Source organism: Notothenia rossii (genome assembly GCF_949606895.1).
Source record: "Notothenia rossii genome assembly, chromosome: 4".
Classification (NCBI taxonomy): domain Eukaryota; kingdom Metazoa; phylum Chordata; class Actinopteri; order Perciformes; family Nototheniidae; genus Notothenia; species Notothenia rossii.
In genome coordinates, this window is record NC_136902.1 from 55,614,134 (window position 1) to 55,635,332 (window position 21,199).

General features: G+C 44.3%; 1 protein-coding gene across 4 annotated transcripts in view; it reads right to left on the reverse strand.

The window, feature by feature from the left end:
- The window catches only part of sptbn4b (spectrin, beta, non-erythrocytic 4b), a 154,291-nt gene that overhangs the window by 14,394 nt on the left and 118,698 nt on the right, over positions 1 to 21,199 (reverse strand). For 3 of the 4 annotated variants that reach the window (XM_079675507.1, XM_079675506.1, XM_079675509.1), the window contains exons 27-41: positions 11,647 to 11,910; positions 9,470 to 9,694; positions 8,492 to 8,581; positions 7,896 to 8,174; positions 6,964 to 7,094; positions 5,319 to 5,523; positions 4,968 to 5,213; positions 4,573 to 4,707; positions 3,624 to 3,868; positions 3,240 to 3,378; positions 2,946 to 3,030; positions 2,557 to 2,753; positions 1,324 to 2,363; positions 1,035 to 1,095; positions 270 to 532 (exon numbers count right to left, since the gene is read on the reverse strand). In XM_079675507.1, the coding sequence (XP_079531633.1) occupies positions 270 to 532; positions 1,035 to 1,095; positions 1,324 to 2,363; positions 2,557 to 2,753; positions 2,946 to 3,030; positions 3,240 to 3,378; positions 3,624 to 3,868; positions 4,573 to 4,707; positions 4,968 to 5,213; positions 5,319 to 5,523; positions 6,964 to 7,094; positions 7,896 to 8,174; positions 8,492 to 8,581; positions 9,470 to 9,694; positions 11,647 to 11,910 (3,605 nt within the window). The remainder of the gene's footprint in view (positions 1 to 269; positions 533 to 1,034; positions 1,096 to 1,323; positions 2,364 to 2,556; positions 2,754 to 2,945; positions 3,031 to 3,239; positions 3,379 to 3,623; positions 3,869 to 4,572; positions 4,708 to 4,967; positions 5,214 to 5,318; positions 5,524 to 6,963; positions 7,095 to 7,895; positions 8,175 to 8,491; positions 8,582 to 9,469; positions 9,695 to 11,646; positions 11,911 to 21,199) is intronic. The other variant, XM_079675508.1, reaches the window with a different exon arrangement.

The window sequence follows — 21,199 nt, forward strand, 5'->3', positions numbered from 1 at the left end:
TCCATCGATAATAAAGAGTAAGTTTACATTTAGCAACAACTAGCGCAATGCAAAGTCTTCATTTGATGTGGAAAATAACTTGCAAATATGGGAACTCTTGTGGTACACACCATAAATATGCTACCCCAACAATTTGAGAAATGACCTTCCTGGATTACCAAATGAATGAATTAATTGATCAGTCTGACTCTTATGACACCAGAGTCCACTCTCCTTCTCTCTCATCTGCTCGACCAGATGTTCTGCTCTACATGACCCTGAACACCCACCTATTGGTACTCTTCTTCAGGGTCTCGATGTCCAGCTTGCGGAACAGGAAGCCCTCGTGATGTGCAGTGTGCGTGGGCTGCAGGGGGACGCTCGGGCTGCTCTGGGCCGGAGCGGACCGGGACCTCCGGGTGGTCTCTCCCGCCTCTTTGGGTCGTGGTCGGCGCCGTGGTTTGGGTCTGTCCCGAGCTCGAGGTCGCTCCAGTGACTGTTTGGTTATTTTCTCTGGGACACCATTAGGCAGGCGGGCCACCTCTCCACGGGCCTGAAGGTGGGTGGAGTCAGTAAGAATTGGGCTCATGGTATTACATTTTTATCATCTAAAGCACATATGTAAGTCTGTTTTCAGGTCATCACAGATCACTCTAACCTGAGACTGTATATAAAGACGGAAGACGTGACAGCTCAAAATGTGAAGCCATTTTTGTAAAGTTGGAGTAAGTAGAGAAGCGTCGGACATCTTTAAGTACAGTCTATGCCTCTGTCAAATAACCAGATAGATTTATTTACCCAAAATCACATATACTCGTTATTACTCTACATAATCCAGTGCTTTTGTCTACAAAGCTCATTATACAGACTCACTCTTGAGGTACATGAGGAGATGTTGACCAGTTCAACATTTCAAAATTGTGTAAACTGGAGAAAAAAAAAGTAAAGTAAGTTTGTTTATTTATTTGCACTGTGTTTTACAAACCCTGCCTAAATGAGCCACACACAAATAAACACTTTAGTTATTAGCACAAACACAACATAAGTCTCCTGACCTGTGCTGCTTCTCTCTCCTGCAGCTGCTCTACAATCTCTGCCATGGTGGATCTCTTTTCTCTGTAGAAAACAATGACAATTAGACAATACACATTTACAAAGAGGATATCCTACATTCATGAGTGATATATGTATGGTGCTAAACAGAAATATACACCGACTTCCAAATCCAATAAATGTATACAATGTTTTTCTTTTGAGTAGTGTATAACCTGCTCCTCTTGTCCACATATTAATATTAGCTACATAGTACATTAGACAAAACAAACTACAAACACAAAGTCTCACCCTCCTCCTGAGCGTCGGTCAGATTGCTCTCTGCCGGTGTCATGCTCGCTGGATTCTTGTCTGTCCAGCCGGTGTCGGTCCCTCTCTCTCCGCCGGCCTTCGTGGCCCCCGGGGGCCACGGGGCCCTCCTGCTCACTGGACGTTTGCCTCTCAAGCGTCTTCCTGTCCCGCCTCTCGGCCTGTTCCCTCCACACCTCCTGAGGCAGCTCGTCCCTGCGGGCCTGGATCAGCTGCTCGCTGGACAGCTGCCGCTCTATCCTGTGCTGACCGTGTGTGTGGACCTGAGGCTCAGCGTGGCCCAGCGGGTCAGTTCTGGACCCCCGGGGCCCTCTGGTGGGCTCGCTGTGCAGGCGCTCCCGGCCCGGCTCCGTAAGCACCACCTCAGCCATCACAGCCACCTCCGCTTTCTCCGTCCCTATCTCTCCCATCATTATCTCCCTCTCCCTCCCCCTTTCCCGCTCTCTCGCCCTCTCCAGCCGGCTGGCCACGAGCAGCGGCGTCACTGCGTCATCCAGGTGTTTGATTTTGGGTTGCCGTAGATACGGGGACGACTTCACCTCTGGAGATCTTGCCGCCTGTGATGGCTGGAGGTAACTCATCCCCTTTGTTGCTTGCTCTCTCGCCGGGCTGGGGCTCTCTCTCGCCTGATTGGCTGAAACAAGCATGGCTGCCGTGGCAACCGAGGCGATGGAGAAAGGGGTGGGCTGGCCTAGTCCTGCAGCCAAACCCACCACGCTGCCCTGCCGCGCCTCCAGGCTTTGGCGGTAGCCGGAACCGTTCATCACGGGGGTGTAATTAGCCACGGTGGACCCCAGCCGACGGGCCACAGATGAGGGGGAGGGTGTAGGTGTGGCGGGTGAGGGTGAGGGAGGAGAATTGGCTTCGTTCTGCTCATAGATGGTCTGTCTCATGATGGGGGAGAGCGGGAGGCGGGGGAGGGTGGATACATTTGCTGAGGCATCTTGGGGGTCCAGGAAGACTTTACGACCCAGCAGAGGGGTCGGGGGCAGCTGACTCTGCTCTGCTCTCAACTTTTCCACCTGGGGAAAGAAAACTGTTTTAAATCACATTTCAAGACTGATGAGTCACTAAGGGCTTTAACATGAGTGACTGATTTTGAGCAATTCTGTAAACATAGCTCTTCATAAGTATTTAGCCAATGATTTCAGTATATTGGATCTTACAACTTTTTCATTGGAAAAATGATGATGATGCTGATAATGATGGTGTTACCGTGGTGATTCGTCGCAGTGAGCTGAATCGCTCCTCCCAGGTGGCAGCAGCTTTGCGAAAGGCTTCATGCCGACGAATCAGCTGCTCCACCTCGTCTACGCTCGCCCCCAGCTCGTTGCTGCTGATGAGCGGCTCCTGAGCGGTCAGCCACGCCTCCGCCACCACAGCCTCCTGCGCAAACTGGTGAACCTCCAACACTGAGAGGGGGGACACACAATAATGTTCAATAGCAGAAGCTTATATCAGCTATTTTCTCTTTTTTACATTTAGGTATTGTTGATATGTGTGTCTCTGTGTGTCTGTGAAAAACTGTAGGTCTGTTTATGTGTGTGTGTGTGTGTGTGTGTGTGTGTGTGTGTGTGTGTGTGTGTGTGTGTGTGTGCGCTTACATTGCTGTAGGGCATCCCAGTGGTTGTCCCACTTCTCAGACAGCTCGTATTGCTTGGTGATTACCTTGTCTAGCTTCTCCTTGATCTAAGAATCAAAATCAGTGACATTATAATTATAGCAAAACAGGGATCAGAGTAACAATGGTCAAAATATTACCAGACACCTTGTTCTGTATAAAGGGTTAAAGGGTTTTACATCCATTTATCTTCAAATAAACATCACATAAATGGAGGTTGTTGTTGTGGTGGTGGAAGCAGTGTTTCATTTAAAATATCATTATAAACTGATGTTACCTCCTCAGCTGCCGGGTTTCTAGCAGCCAGCAGAGTTTTCCCCATCTCGATACACTCCAGAGTGCTGCGGCTGCGAGCCTCCACCTCACTCTTCAGACTCTGGTGATAGTTCATCAGCACCTCCACTGAGGACACGTCCCTGCAGGACACAGAACACACACACTTAGCTCACTGCCCCACAAACTTCAGCAAACAAACTGCCTGTTAATTACTTTCTACAAACAGCTTTTTATACCCACTTATAGAATACTTAGGTCCTACGATGTCAAATCCTATGTGTTAGAAACGTACGGTATGTTGTAGCTTGAAGGCATAACTGTAGTTTACTGTCTTGGTCAAGTTTGACACGTTTTATACCATACCATCTTCATTTAGAGTAGTTACTTAGGCTTTTCTCCTGTCCCTATCTGACAGATGATGGATTCCATCCAAGTGATCTGATCTCGGACCATGCTGAAGAACCTCAGCTTGTCGGTCTCTGTGGTAATCTGTACTCGGCACTCCTCGCAGGACGTAAGCAGCTCCTTCCAGCACTGCATCACTTCGTGCTCACGGAAGGCGATGGCTTCGGCCTTCTCCCCGGCATACACCGTCCTCAGCTGAGCCGCGCTCTCCTGCAGCTGACGCACCTGGCAGAGCGGGAGGGCAGATTTTAGAAAAACGATAAGCTGAACGAGGAAGAAACTAAAATAAATACAAAAACGTTTTTTTTCAAATGACGCACAAAACACAGCTGCTCTGACAGCTGTGTTTAGTCAGGGCCAAATGATACAGGCTCTGTCAGTGGAGTTGACAAAGAGCAGCTGTGATTTTGCATTGTTCTTCAGTAAAATATCCTACTGCTCTGTTCACCAGGTGCATGACAGGGACTAGACACTTTTAAATGAAATGCAGAGCAAGTACATTCAGACTCAGTCTCGTAAATAACCAAATGTACTTTCAATCCATTTCAGTTAATTTATGTAAAATAAAAAATAAATGTATATAAATGTATATTACAAATTCTTACAAAAACAGAAAGAACAAAATGATGCAAAGGAAAAACATCAGTTTAAAAACCATACAAACAAAATTTGAATTTCTATTTTACTGATTTTAAATAATCACTCCATGTTCGTTTGAATGTGAGGCACTCCTCGCTAAAGAAGGCATGCATGCTAAACAAACATCTGCTGTGTAATTACTTATAAACAATTGCTGAATTAGCATGAGAAAACGTTTTGTTGACCTTTACAGAATGAACATCATCACTGGGGCAGGTCTTTTAGGTATTGTAATTAAATTCTGCAACAGTTATGTCCCATGCTGTGTGTTCAGGTGCATGTTGCAGTACCTGTGTGACGAGCAGCTGTATGTCCTGCTCAAAGCTGTGCATTAGTCTCTGCAGCGTGCTGGTGTTGGCAGCGCTGCCCTGCCGAGCCCGAACTTCAGGAAGCCTCCGATGTTTGTCCTCGATCTGGGCCAAAACCTGAACACAAAAGAACACAAGCAGTTCAGAAGGTGTCTTATATAAAAAAAAGTGTGGTTGAAGAAGGAAATCAGTTGAAAAAGTAGAATTGAGAAATCTGAGGTAGGCAATTTTTAACTATAGGGTTAGGGTAAAACCAAATCAATCGGCTCATTCTTACATTAAATGTCCTTTCTTGTTGTATAATTGTAACATATGATATTGTACAGTTTTACTCTACGGTTAATAACCCCATATCTGTGTTTCTTCAGGCATCTTACCTCTCTGCAGTCAGAGAAGAACTTGTGCAGCTGGTGTGAGGCGGCGAGCATCTGCGCCCGGGTCTCCATCAGCTCCAGCAGATCGGCCCAGGCCTCGTTCACCCCGTCTTTCCACTCAGCGATGGTGGCGGCCTCCGCGTGGCCGTAGTCGATCAGCTCGTCCACCATCTGGTTGACGGCGGTTACTCGCTCCTGTCCCACGCTGCCCGTCTCTGACGCAAAGTCTGTGAACTTCTCCTGCAGGACCTGGAGGTTTAGTAGATAGTAGTACATTCTCCATATGCATTCAAGATGCTTTTTCAACATCTGACTTCTGTGACATCTACAGACACCATCCGTTCGTACACTTACCGTGACATGCTCGTAGTCTTGACCAAGTTCAGGGGAGCTGGCCACCACCTCCCTCTGAGCGATCCACTGCTCCAGCTCGTCCACCTCCCTGTTGAGCTGGTAGAGCCAGTACTGCTGCTCCAGGCGGCTCTTCCTCTCCTCCACCAGGTCCTTCAGAGACACGTACAGACGGTCGATCTGCGACTGACGCTTGCTGATCTGCTCGCTGAGGAAAACACAGGACAGTTTTTGCACTGTTAAATGACACAAAGATAACCGATAAGAAAGTATAAACAGTGAAAGAAGAGTCAAACAACCCATTGGGCTTATTTAAAGCCTCTACCTAAATAATGTTAAAAACCATAATTTAATATAAAACACAAAATCAATATACAATATATATATTACTTACATTCAATAAAAATGGCAAAAATCAAGAACATAAATTATACTTACAATTTTAAAAAAATCACACTGATGAGAATATGAAAACTACGCATTATACACTGGTGAAATGATTTTTCAGGTATTTTCTAAAAGCAATCTAGCAAGTACAGTTTTTTGTTATGATTGGAAGGCCATTCCAGATCATTGTTCTCCTCAAACAGATGAAAAATGTAGCTCTATGAGTAAGACACTGAGGGGGGTGGAGATTTGATGAGATTAGAGTTGCGTTAATATTAATCTGTGAATTATCTTGAAAGTATATTTTGAAGTATGTAGGAATCCCTTTACCTGAAATTATTTTTGTAAATAAAAACAAACATTTTCATAAACTGTAAGAATCTTCAGGGCGAGACTACCTTGTGATTGACAGGTTGCTACTACAGTGTCAAATGTGGGTGCTCTCCGTGCTCTCAGCCTAGAACTCTTCATGAAAAGGTGGTGGTGTTGCAATTGATGTAAAAATAAAATGTCATGCTACCATCCAATCATCTGTGTCTCTCAGCAGACAATTTGAACTACTTGCGCTGAAATTGGAACTTCTTAAGGGTCATTTTATCACTGTTGTAGGGTGCTATAGACCACCTTCAGCAAGCATTGAGGCTTTATCATCGCTGAGTCATCAGTTATCTTGCTTGGATTTTAATGAGATTTTAATTGCTGGAGACTTTAACTGGGACTGGTTGTCCTCTGTCTCCGATAGTTTTAAATCAACCTGTGACTCTTTTAAACGTATACAATTTATCAATAGCCCAACTCGTCCTAATCTTAAACACCAAGATAAATTGTCTCTTATCGACTTATTTTTAACAAATGCGCCTCATACGTTTTTGGATATTGGTATTTTTGCAAATGATATGAGTGATCATTGCGCTATAGCTACAATCAGGCAAGCTAAGCTTCCAAAAACAAGACCACAAATCGTTTTTAAACGTGGTTTTAAACATTTCTGCGAGCAAGCATTTTTTCATGACCTGTGGGATTTTGATTGGAACAAGATCTCTCTCATTAGTGATGTTGAACTGTCATGGGATTATTTTCATGAGGCTTTTATTAGAATTATATACAAAATGTAGGGAGAAAGGGCTAAAAAATCCCTGGTTTAGTCCTCACAGGCAACTTTCTAAAGGAGAGGGATATCGCCTGGTCTCTATTTTTCACGGTTCTCGTGGTTGACTTTGGAAACTAACAGAAAACAAACAGTGTGTGTTTTAAGGCTCACTAGTCTGGATGGCCCATCTCCAGCAGCTGTCGACACTGCTGTGAGAGCAGGCCGATGGTCTCAGCGTAGTCCTCGATGGTCTGCTCCAGGACCAGGTGTTTCTTCAGCAGCTGCAGCGTGCTCGGCTCGTCCTGAGGGAGGAGGAAACAACACACAAGGCAGAGTTTCCTTTTTAAAAATAAAACACACAGCACAAATGCTCAATTCTGCCTCTATAAATAAGTGTCCAAAATGTACTTTTGGCTTCCTGTTAAAGGTGGCTGGTTGATTTAAAGCCAGATTGTTTACCAGTCAAACCAAATTAATTGCCTTTTTACATTTTTATGTATATAATTCCATAAAAATATCGTAATGTTGTTTCGAAAGCAGCAACAGTAATGTTGGAAAAATAAACTATAGTCTCCTCCCTGTCTCCACCGCGGCCCCTCTGCTTTGCTGTTCAACGACTTTGCTCCATGTGTTTAATAACATATCTTAAGTCACATTGCCCACTCTTATAGGTACTACCCATTATTATGAAGCAAGACAGATCCAGCTAATTATAAGGACAGCAAGCCAGCAGCTTTAACCAGTATGGGGGAAATGCATACGTCTGTCCGGAGTGGCAAGAGGTTTACATCATTTACTCTGACTAAATATACTCGGATAGGGCAAGTGTTCATTTCCATCCTGTGTAACTGTCTACATGAAGAGGAAGGACTAATGTCTAGATTAAGGTCCATGAAAGAGATGTATTAAAGATGTATCCATGATTTTGGATTGATTGTGTCTACACCTTGGTGAGTTTAGCAGAGGTTTGGCCGCCATCGTAGAGGCTTGTGCAATCAGGGTAGTAATAATGACTAAATAATGAAATCCTTTACTGTTGATAACAGACTACATGCCGTGAATTTGAACCAGATAATCAGCAGTTTATTCAATGGCGCACACACCTTCCCCTTCTCCTCGTTCATCATGTGCAACTCCTGCTCGCTCAGCCAGGCCTCCACCTCAGCCGTGTCGAAGTAGTACTGCTGGGCCTGGTACATGGCGTCCAGCACCAGCTGCCTCCTCTCCGTCTCGTGCCACAGCAGAGCCCACAGCCCGGCCAGCTGCTCGTGGCCCGCCCGGGCGCTGTCCGCCTCGGGGCTGCGGATGGAGGCGATGATCCCCGCCCTCTCCAGGACATCATCGATCCTGCTCCTGTGGCCCTGCAGCTCCCTCTGAAGAGTCTGGAGGAGAGGCACAGGTTCAGGACAGGAAAGGAGAGGTGACTGGTGAGGTATTTTTAACGTGGTTTAAAACAAAACAACAATAATACGATTGAAATATACAGTAGTAGTACATTAAGTAAGGTACATAAGGTAGGTGAGTAGGTGTCAAGGGAGAGGAATTAGGACTAAGGTTTGCATATCATGTTTTATATCTAATTTTTGCCATCCAGATTTGGACCACAATAAGTTGACATTAGAGTGGTCACAGGAGTCAGGCTCCAGTTATGTGTTAGGTTAAGGCTACCTTTAGAATTACCAGCTCTTGATTTCCTCACCTGGTTCTTCTTCATGAGCTGCTGCACCGCCTGCAGAGAGGAGCCGTGCTCCTGAGACATGGCCATCGGTAGGCGCTCCTGGACCCACAACTGAAACCACAACAATACCACACTCAGCAGTTAATGTTTGTTGTTGGTGAATCTAATAATTATGTACTATAGAGATATCTACATCATAATTAGATATGAAGATATCTATCATCAAAATGTATTGAAAAACATTTAAGACGTGCACAAAATGTGTGATTTATTTTTACATTCAATTTGAATAGTTTTGTATTATATAGTGCTCTAACAGTTTGCCATTACTATTGAATTCATGTTAGTTTTTATAGAATAATCTTGTGTCAATGAAGCTAGAGTTTTGTAGGTTTTATAGTTATAGCATTCACATTGTGGGGACTTGACTCCCTTTGTTGCCAATATGCAGTGGATGGTACCTGATATTATTTGGTACCAACTTATCGGACATTCTAAGTGATAGGTCCAAGCTATTTGACCATTCAGTGCAGACCATTGATTGGACAGAGGGATTTGTCACTGATGCGCCATCCTGTACTATCCAGACCTTTTCAAACAGCAAACTACCATCAATTTAGATTTTACTATTTCTTATTAACTCAGGCAAGACGGTTCTATGTTTGTTTGCAGATGAAAGGATTCACAGTGTCACAGTGACAAAGTAGTTTCAAGCTGCATCTTGAGTGGAGCAGAGCCATTACAAAACACAAAAGCACTCCTCTTCCTGTTTTGGTTGCGCAAAGATTGATACATACTTTTGTATTTGAAATGAGCTAATCTAGTTGCTGCCTAGGCACTAAATTGTCTGTTTTTTTATGTATTTCCTTATTTTACATTTACATTTCTTGTAAACATTTCCTTTTATAATTTTTAAATGTCTTTTGTGTGTAAAACTCAGTAAAATGTCTCTAAATGATGGAAATAAGTGATTGTGTTTGTGACGGCTGTCAGACTCACGATCTCATCGTCCAGGTCTCGTCCCACTTGGTGAACTTCTTTGGAGGCCAGCAGGATCCGCCGCCTCTCCTTCAGCGGCTCGATCAGTCGCACCATCCTGGCCTCCACCACTGCTTGTCGCTCTGCGACCGTCTCCTTGATCTTTGTCTGCTGTGGGATGGAGGCCACCTGCGCCTGGAGCTGCCCCACCTCCTTATACCACTCCTCCATCTGGCTCTCCATCGTCTGAGGGGGGGACAGGAAGAGAAGGAACAGGATGGCAGCACAGCAGAAGTTATAAAGACGGACTGAGGAAAAGAGAATGTGTGATTAGGAGGGATGGATGGAGGTAGACTTGTTGTCATGGGATCCAGAAGACAGATATAAAGAGTGGATGTGAGGAATGTGAAAGAAATGCAAAAATGATAAGTCTATCATTCTTTTGACTCTCTGCCTACAGTGAAGAGATATATATGCCTGAAATTATAGCATGAAACTAAAAACGGTGGAAGGATCACAACAGAAATAATGAAATATCATAATGAATAAAGATGAAAGAATGAATGCAAAGATGAGATGAAAATAACCCAGGGCAGCGAAAGAATAACTGACAGACATGAAGTGTAGTGAAGTTTACTGTACCCCTTGCCAGGATGGATGCTGGGTAGTGGAGTTTTGATGATGTGGTAAAGCAGTGCTAATGGCGGCTTGTTAAAGGAAGCTGTAATCTGAATGCTGTGGGAGAGGAGAGTGAAAAATGTGTGAAATGATGAAGTGATGAGAGGATGAGTCTGTGCGTCAACCCGGGTCACACCTGCTCGCTGTCTGCTGCGTCAAACAATCCGATTCTTCTAAACTATATTGTTTATTCCACAATCACACGTACAGAAGCAAACAACTTTGTGCTACCATGAAATTAAACATAACAAATAATCATTATGCCTCATCGTCAGGTAAAGTGTATGTAGTACCTAATAATGTTACACAAGTCCTGGAAAAGTATTAGTATTTGCACTTAACCCGATTGAAAAGGTCATAAAACCCAATTATGCACTAACTTGACAAATAATGTAATAACATGTCCTCACTTATTGAAATAAAGTTTAAAAGATCATGTAAAACCTTTCAAAGGTGAGTCATTCATTCAAAACTGATAATGTAAGATTCTTTATTTTGTAATAAAAAAGGAGGCTTTTTTATTGAAAATGTAAACTGTTGGTTAAACAACATTTATGATACATTTGGTGTCTTGTTAGCATACTAAAAAAACTAACATTTCCCACTGATTAAATGTGTAGAAATGCACTCTAATGTAGAATTTGAAATGTATAATGTTGGTATGAAACTGTTATGAAAGCTCAATGGGTTGGCATAAATGGCTGATACTTATAGACTTAAAAAACAGAAATTAAAAATGTATGTTGGCGTGAAATGAAAAGAGCCTGACTTTGCTGAAATGAGATGAAAAGCTGAATGGAAAATATTGCAGGCAAACAGTGAGAAATTGTTTGTTGAAATATGAATGAGATGAGACCATCACTGTGTGCAGATAATAGCAGGAACAGTGAGTCATTGTGAGACAGTTCTGTGTAGAGCAAAGAGGCAGAGATATGGAGTCTTATTTACAATTGAGTGTTTGGAATAGTTTGGAGTTTAATGTTTTAGAATGTTTGGAACATTTTAAACTCATGTGCTTGAGAGTACGGGCCGGAAAAAAGCTTCAGTAATTCATAAAGAAAATAGAAACACTTATTGTCTCATGGGCTTCTTGTTACAAAATGTGAAAATATCCTACAACCAAAAAACAATCCAGAGGAGAACCGAGCATTGTTAACATTTACATTGTTCATCTTTTCCAAAAAAGAATGTTAAAACCTTAAATAAATGCAATCATGTACTTCTATTTGGTATCACAAAACATGTTCTTAAATGTTAAGGTTTTTCTGGGAGAAAATGTCTTTGTAATGTTAAAATCTGTGGCCTGGAGCTGACTAATTAGGATACAAAAAATGATGTTTCTAGTAAACAAATCTAAAACTTTATAAAATGTTGGTTGTTGTTTCCTTATTTACCAATTGCATACTGGGCTTATAGACCTCTTCTAGTAAACTAGAGGTTAGAGGTAAAGGATTTATACCAGATAGTCTCTGGTTTCAAATGGAGTGAAATAGACTTTAATATTTCGTAATCCTACGTACATGTAGTTTCTTGAGCTGCTTGTTGACAGTGGTGAGGTCCTGTCCCTGGTCGACGTAGGCTAGCTGGACCTCCAGCTGGCCCAGCTTCTGGTCCATGCTCTCGTAGCTCTGCACCAGCAGGTCGGCCTTGTTGGACTCAAAGAGCTGCCGGGCTTTGGCCTGGGTGGTGCTCTCCAGCTCCTGCCAGCACTCCCTGATCTCCTCCAGCTTCATCCGCACCACCTGGCTGAGCTCCGGCTTCTCCTGGATCAGCTGCTGGCCCTCCTGCATGGACGGGGTGGATAGAGATGGGGATAGAGGGAGGGGGGAAACAGAGGTCAAATCTTTCACCATTAGAGGAGAGAATGACATTCAGACCATGTAACGAGTGAACATAAAGCTCAAAAGATGGCATACAGCAATTTCTAAGCAATCTTTGCGATTTATAAAAAACAAACTTAACGAGAAAATGTGCGGTTCTCTGTTGACACCCCCAGTCATAACTCCACTCCGGAGGGATTCCCAGATCATTTCTAACAGTTTCTCATCAAGGGGGTGTCCACTGTCCCCGGAACAAGCACACTGAAAAACTGCCAAGCCTATGTGTATTTTGTAACTTTTTAGAACCACTGATTTATTTATTTTGGTGACAATCCGAATGAATATTCATATTGTGTTACGAACTTAGATACACAAGGAAGAAAGGAATCAAATGCACGACCCGGGAGCCAGAGATAAAGTATAAGTAATATACTTTATTTGCCAAAAGGATATACAAAAAGAAAAAACACTCTTTGCGAGGTGACAAAAAATAAAGAACTTCAATAAGGCTCAACATAAAACGCTCACAACGTGAGGAACAAAACTTACAAAAAGTTTTCAGGAGCATGAATCAAGGTAAGTGTCAAGAAAAACAAATACTGACAAGCAGAGTTCTGACATAAGGACAGGACAAGACGAACTGACACTGAACACTGGGAGACTGGGGAATTTAAACACTCAACAACGAGACACAGGTGAAACAATCAGGGGCGGGGCTGACGCTGATGAAGGTGGGAGAACACATAAGGAAAGGGAGTCAAGGGACCTGAAATGAGACGTGACAAAAACAAAACAGGAAGTGAAAAACAATACAAAATAAACAACATGAAACATGAATGACTTAACACTTCTGGCGGTGCACAACAGTACCCCCCCCTCTAGGGCCGACTCCTGACGGCCCAGGCCGATCGTAGAAATCTCGAATCAGAGTCTTGTCTACAATAAATGAAGCAGCTACCCAGCTTCTAGCCTCAGGACCGTAACCCCTCCAGTCTACCAGAAATTGCTTGCCCCTCCCCCTATTACGAACCTCCAGCAGCTTACGGACCTTGTAAACCTCACCACCCTCAAAGAACTGCGGCGGTGGAGGGGGCTTGGAGGTGGGAACAAGTGTGCTCTCATGCACGGGCTTGATCTTGCTGACATGGAAGGTGGGATGTACTCTCATAGTCTTGGGAAGTCGCAGGCGCACAGATACAGGGTTGATGACCTTAGATAACGGGAATGGACCCACAAACCTCGGAGCCAATTTCTTGGAGGCGACATGAAGCGGTAGGTCCTTGGTAGAAAGCCAAACCTTCTGCCCCGGTTTGTAGAGGGGAGCGGCCCTGCGATGGACGTCTGCTGTAGCCTTCATCCGAGCCGAACTTCTGAGTAATAACTGGCGAGCACCTGCCCAGGTTCGGCGACAGCGTCTGATCATGGTATGGACTGATGGAACGGTTACTTCTCCTTCGTTGGCTAAAAACAGCGGAGGCTGGTAGTCATTGGCACAATGGAAAGGAGAGAGACCTGTGGCCGCTGTGGGAAGAGTATTGTGGGCCGACTCGACCCATGTGAGGTGGTCGCTCCAGGTGGTCTGGTTCTGGGAGACGAGACAACGTAGCGTAGTTTCCAGCTCCTGGTTCAGCCGCTCCGACCGTCCATTTGATTGAGGATGATAACCTGAAGACAAGCTGACATTGGCGCCTATGAGCCTGCAAAACTCCTTCCAGAAGGTGGAAATGAATTGTGGACCCCTGTCGGAAACAATGTCATTAGGGAATCCATGGATCCTAAATATGTGGTTCATCATGACATCTGCGGTACCCTTGGCAGAGGGAAGCTTGGTTCGGGGAATGAAATGAACCATCTTGGAGAAACGGTCCACCACTGTCAGGACCGTAGTCTTGCCTCTGGATGATGGGATTCCTGTCACAAAGTCCATGGAAATGTGTGACCAGGGACGTTGGGGAACCGGCAACGGCTGAAGCAAGCCCATCTTGACCTGGAACGAGGTTTTATTCCGAGAACACACCGGGCAAGCCGCTACATACTCCGCCACATCCTTCTTCATGGCTGGCCACCAAAACCGCTGCCTGATCCTGAACATGGTCTTCTTTACACCAGGGTGGCACGAGATCACAGACGTGTGGGCCCAGTGGATGACCTTTGTGGAATGGAGATGGAGAGACACAGGAACAAAAAGCAGGTGGTTTGGACACTTGCTAGGTGCCGGGTTCAATAGATTAGCCTGTTTAACCTCCAACTCTATTTGCCAGGAAAAGGCTCCGACCATACGGTTTAACGGAAGGATGGTTTTGGGCTCTACAGAAAAAGGTTCTGGTTCGAAAAGGCGAGACAATGCATCAGGCTTTTGATTCTGAGATCCGGGGCGAAAAGAGAGAGTGAAATTGAACCTACTGAAAAATAGAGTCCACCTGGCCTGCCGAGAGTTGAGGCGTTTAGCCTTTCTAATGTACTCCAAGTTCTTATGATCTGTCCAGACTAAGAACGGCTGTTCTGCCCCCTCCAACCAGTGTCTCCATTCCTCAAGAGCGGCCTTTATCGCTAACAGTTCCTTATTCCCCACATCACAGTTCTTCTCTGCCTTCGTCAACTTACGCAACAGAAAGGCACATGGGTGTATCCTGTTGTCCTTCAAGGATTTTTGGGAAAAACGCCTCCAATTCCCTCATTGGAAGCATCGACCTCAACCACAAACTGGCACTGGGGATCCGGAATGGTGAGAATGGGAGCTGTGGTGAACTTCTCCCTGAGGAGCTGGAAAGCGACGTCAGCCTGGGAAGTCCACTTGAAAGGAACTTTAGGAGAGGTTAGAACATGCATAGGAGCAGCTACAGAACTGAAGTTTCTTATAAACTTTCTGTAGAAGTTTGCAAATCCTAAGAACTGCTGAACCGTTTTCCTGGAGTCTGGAGTTGGTCATTTGGAAACTGCACTGACTTTAGTAGGTTCCATCTGAATCTGGTTTGGTGAGATTATATATCCGAGAAAGGCCACCTTTTCTACATGGAACTCACACTTTTCTGCCTTGACATACAATTGATTTTCGAGTAGTTTCTGCAGAACCTGACGGACATGGTGAACATGGGACTTAGAGTCTGGTGAGAAAATCAAAATATCATCAAGGTACACAAACACAGAAACATTAAAAAATTGTCGCAAAACCTCTTTCACAAAACCCTAAAAACAGCCGGTGCATTACAGTCCAAAAGGCATCACAAGGTATTCATAGTGACCGCTCTGAGTGTTAAATCCTGTTTTCCACTCATCCCCTTCCCTTATTCTAACCAAGTGATATGCATTTCTTAAGTCCAGCTTGGAAAAAATCTTGGCAGTCTGAAGTAGCTTGAAAGCAGAGGACATGAGTGGCAGAGGAAAGCGGTCTTTCACCGTAATGTCATTAAGAGGGCTGTAGTCTATGCAAGGTCTCAGAGAACCGTCCTTCTTTCCTACAAAGAAAAACCCCGCTCCAGCCGGGGAAGATGAAGGACGGATAATCCCTGATTTGAGAGAAGCGGAAATGGAGTCGTCCATTGCCACTCTCACTGGCCTTGAGATCGAATACAGTCTTCCCTTGGGAATGGGAGCCCCCGGTAGGAGATTAATGGGGCAATCAAAAGGTCGATGAGGAGGTAGTGACATGGCTTTTGATTTGTTAAAGGCTTCCTTTAGATCGTGATAACATAACGGTACTTTCTGTAGGTCAGGATAGTCTGGCTGATCTATGACGATCCTACTAGGGTCTGTTGGTGCCTTAACAGAGCGTGAATGTTTACACCTGTTAACGCAATCCTCTCCCCACTCCTTAATTTTTAAGGGCGCCAGTCAATGTGTGGGTTGTGGATCTTTAACCACAGAAAACCCAAAATCATCGGATGCTGAGCAGATTCAAAAATATGAAACTGCATAACTTTAGTGTGGTCATTATTTACAGTAATCTGGATAGGTTCTGTGCAGTGGGTTACTGTAAACAACAAACGTCCGTCTAAAGCACTGGCGTTAATGGGGGAAGATAGGGGGACAGTCTTTATACAAAGCTGTTTGACTATGCCCCAATCCATAAGACTTTCGTCCGCTCCTGAGTCTATTAGCACCCCTTGGTTAATGATCTGATCATTAATAAAAAGAATTACCTTGGTAACTGGTCGAGGAGGAAAGTCTGTGGGAAGCTTGCTCACCAGCGCCCTCCTCTTGGCTGGTAAACTTGATCTTTTCCCGGACATGATGCGAGTTGGTGACCCGGCTGGCCACAGTAGAAAAAACACCTCTCTCGTAGCCGGCGCTGTCTCTCCTCCACGGAAAAGCTGGTCCGTCCCAACTGCATGGGTTCATCTGCTAAAGGCGGAGATGTTGTCCTCCAACGAGACGAATCCGCTGGCTGGAAAACCTTCTCTGGTGGAACGGCCCGCTGAGAAAAACCCTGGAAACTGGGACGTCCGTCACGGCTGCGTCGACGTTCTCTCTCTCTTTCTCGAAGACGGTTGTCGATCCGGATGGAAACGGCGATGAGAGACTCCAGGTCCCGTGATACCTCCAGAGGAGCCAGCTGGTCCTTGATTGGATCTGATAACCCCGTCAGAAAAGCGTAGCGAAGAGCCGGAACTTTCCACCCGCTGTCCGCTGCTGCCGTGCGAAACTCGATAGCATAATCCACCACCTGGCGATTATGATGGCGCTTCTGAAGTAGTCTTAGGCTGGCTTCTGTAGCAGGTGATGAATGATCAAAAATACGACTCATAGTTCCTGTGAAGTCGGTTAATGAGTAACATAGTTCAGTGTATCTGGACCATTCTGCAGTAGCCCAGGCTGCAGCTCTTCCCGTTAAATGGGACACAATGAACCCCACTTTTCCATGATCTGATGAAAAAGCCCCTAGGTTGTGTTGGAAATGCAGATCGCACTGCACCAGGAAGGCTCTGCAATTTATAGAATCACCGGAAAACCTCTCCGGGAGAGCCATCCGTGAGGAAGACACAGCCTGGCTCGGATTGACAGCGTCAACAGGATCAGCGACATGCAGGCGGTCAGCTGTAACTGACATCATCGGTGGAGGAGTCTGAAGGTGAGTGATGAACTGCTGCATCTGTTCCGTCAGCTGTTGTATCTGTGCAGTGACGGAAACTTGGAGCTCGGCCTGGTTCCCTACCAGTTCCTGCACTCCTTGGCTGATTAATCCCAGCTGTTCCTCGTGATGAAAAATCCACGCGCCTTGGACTGACAGAGTGGCGTGAAGAGCTTTTGGGTCGGCTGAGTCCATTGTGGTCAGTTCGTTCTGATACGAACTTAGATACACAAGGAAGAAAGGACTCAAATGCACGACCCGGGAGCCAGAGATAAAGTCTAAGTAATATACTTTATTTGCCAAAAGGATATACAAAAAGAAAAAACACTCTTTGCGAGGTGACAAAAAATAAAGAACTTCAATAAGGCTCAACAAAAAACGCTCACAACGTGAGGAACAAAACTTACAAAAAGTTTTCAGGAGCATGAATCAAGGTAAGTGTCAAGAGAAACAAATACTGACGAGCAGAGTTCTGACATAAGGAAAGGACAAGACGAACTGACACTGAAGACTGGGAGACTTGGGAATTTAAACAGTCAACAACGAGACACAGGTGAAACAATCAGGGGCGGGGCTGACGCTGATGAAGGCGGGAGAACACATAATAGTCCAGCAGATATGTGAAATATCTGAAAGAATTGTGCTTTTGATGATAAAAGCATGACATTTGGCACACTGTTAGAGCATGCCCTAAGGAAGATTTTTGGCTATAGGGCCATCGCAAATTTGTCCAATGGCGCCAATGCAGGCGGTCAGCTGTGACTGACATCATCGGTGGAGCAGTCTGAAGGTGAGTGATGAACTGCTGCATCTGTTCCGTCAGCTGTTGTATCTGTGGCACATTGGTTGTTATTTTACCAGTAGTTTAGGATCTAGACCACCTAGGATCTTGATTCTGGTGGCTAATCCTACATTTTCAAGGATGGGGAATGCATTGGTACTATTTACAACACACTAGAATGTAGTTAAGTATATGTATCTGGTATTCAGGGAATAAAATACACAGTAAACCATTAACATATTTTTTATGGTGAAGTCATACATGTTACATAATATATATGAAATATTACAGGTTTTCAACTAAATGCAGACTTAGTTCTGAAAACACAGTCCACCACAGTGGCAAAGGGCACTGCACTGAATTGCTGCCTTGAGACATTTGCATTGTCCACTGCACCCCTTTTTGCATCCACAGCGGAGGAGTTCACAATAGGCCTGGTAATGTGGTCCAGTAAACTTCCCATCCAACTGTGGCCTTCCTCTTCCACCCCCAGTCATCTGGGGATGGGAGTTCAGGGGCTGCAAACATCATCTGTCCCCAGAAGTGACCAGCTTGGAAGGCAGCCCTCTTTGTGTGCTGAATCGATGCTGCTTGTGTTGGGGGGAGTCCTTCAATTGTTCTACCTTTCTGGGTGAAGAGCTGCTTGCGTGCCTGATTGACTGACTCCTGGCTGCTAGTGTACCGGTCATACAATACCAGAGAGCAGTGTCACGCTCACTTCTCTACTTCCCCTCTTCTACGACCAGGCCAAATCTGTGGCCATGATTCATCATTCCATGGATCGGTAAGGCAGGCATTGGAGATTCTGAATCCTGGTCAGATCACTCTGGATCAACCTCTATACGCTGTGGCAAAAATAAACCCAGTGGAGCTGGCCAGCAACTCACAGTGAAGATAATTTTATTGTGATGTTTGTTGGGTTTCACATTGAGATGGCAGCACTCAAGGTACTTGGCGACCTCCTGGAGGGGTAGCGGGTGGACAAGAGCAGTGTCATGTTCCCAGTTCCACTTCTGGTCTATCATCCTGCAGCTGGAAATGGAGTTGATGATCTATGTGCGATCAATAAGAGAGGCCGACTTCCTATTCTACATAAATGCCTTGACCAAGATTGTGCCTTGGTTCATTTAATTACATTTCAAACCTTTATTTATGCAGGTGAATCCCATTGAGATCATTGATCTATTTTTCAAGGGTGACCTGAAGGGACCTTTCTCTGGGACACACCCACTATGCCGGATGGATACCAGTCCACTTATGTGACATGATTGTGCTAAAAGCTAACCATCCTGATGTCCATGGACAGTTTCTGAAAGGAAACTTTGCTGTGAAGAAGACGACACGCAGCTTCTCTGCTATTGTCATTGACAACGCCTCTGTGAAAGGTGATGGTGGTGCTGTAGGCCTGACAGAGAACCCTGCAGCTCTGCGACGCTGGATGGTGTCTGGCCCCGAGATGGCAAGTGTGGTTGGGGAGTTTAAGGCCTCCACTGAGAAGAGAAAGAAGACTGACACCCTGCAACATGAGCAGACCAAACATGCACAAATGGAATTTGCACAAGATGTTAAAGCACTAATGGGTGCTACATAAGACATGGGCAATCGATTCTGTGAAATAAGCAGTGAATATCTTCTTGTACTGGATACTAGAGACTAGGGATGCACCGAATATTCGGCCGCCGAAAATTATCGGCCGAAAATGGTTAAAAAGGCCCTTTCGGCTTTCGGCGCGTGACCATGCTCGCGGCTGGCTCACAGCCAACATGTCTGCCGCTTGGAGATATTTAAAAATATCAGAGAAAGAGGAGCGGATTGCGATTTGTAAAACGTGTTCAGCTGACATTTCTCGAGGGGGTGTAACTGCAAAGACTTTCACCACTTCGGGATTACTCCACCACTTGAAATCAAAACACCCGGACAAATATGCGGAGTAAGATCAAATCACAAGCACTGACAGCGAGAGACTGTTCAGCGCTGCCTCATGTGCTTGATGAGAAGAGGAACAGACTTATGGCTGATAAAGCAGAGAGGCTAATGTTCATTAAAAAGAACCTCCCACTTTTCCTTAATAAGTAGACAAGGCTGGCTTATCATAAGCTTATCTAGTTCTACATGTCTACTCTATACCCACTTTCCTGAACAATTTTCATTGTGAGTTATAATTCACCATCTCAGGTTATCATTAGGGGGAAATGACAGCAGCACAGTGTTCAATATATTGTACTTTCGGTATCTAAATGATACAATGTTGTTTACATTGCTCATGAGGACAGACATCCTTATTTGCAGATTCTTGAAATTGTAATTTAATTTGTAATTGATTGTGGATTTTGTATCCAGTTTTCACTTTATGTATCTTTATACAATGTTTACTACTTTGCTTATGAGGACAGACAGCCTTATTTACAGATTCTTGAAATTCAATTGTAATTTCATTTGTAAATAGTTACATTCATGTGGATTTATCCAGTTTGCACATTTGTATGCATGCACTTATAGGTGCATTTGTTGTTGTTGAAGGCCTGGCTGTTACAGTCTTTATTTACACTATTTTGTTGTAGGCCTACTGGCCTAGATGTTTATGCAGTTTTAAAGCACCTTGGCTTTGTTCTGAATGCACTTTGTTGTAGTTATCCTACAGAGAAAATAAAATGCACTTGACTTGGAATTAATGTACTGTATGCATTCAAAAGTGCTGAATAAATGTTTTATGGACCCATAATAGTGATTATTATTTAAGTTAAGTTAAGTTTTGCCATAATCATTTATTTTTCCATAATTAGGCAGCTGAACAACCTTGGTAAAAAAATGTATACATTATTTTTATATATATATATATATATTTCTATTAATCATTTTCGGCCTTTTGGCATTCGGCCAACCGTTTCCTATTTTCGGTATCGGTTTCGGCCAAGAATTTCCCATTCGGTGCACCCCTACTAGAGATCTTGCAGATGCAGCAGTCATTGACACTCTGAACCAGCTTGAGAAACAGGACGGGTATGACACGTATACAGTGGAGGAAATAAGTATTTTATCCCTTGCCGATTTTGTAAATTCACCCACTTACAAAGAAATGAACAGTCTATAATTGTAATGGTAGGCTTATTTGAACAGAGAGAGTAAAAATATCAAAAAGAAAAACCAGAAAATTACATTATATAAAAGATAAATAATTATTTGCATTTAACTGTGGGATATAAGTATTTGATCTCCTTGCAAAAAAGGATTCTGGCTCCCACAGACCGGTTACATAAGTCCATTTCCTTTAGGAAAGTACCCCCTCATATCAACTTTTTACCTGTATAAAAGACACCAGTCCACAGAATCAATCAATCAGATTCCAACCTCTCCACCATAGGCAAGACTAAAGAGCTGTCTAAAGACCTCAGGGACCAGACTGT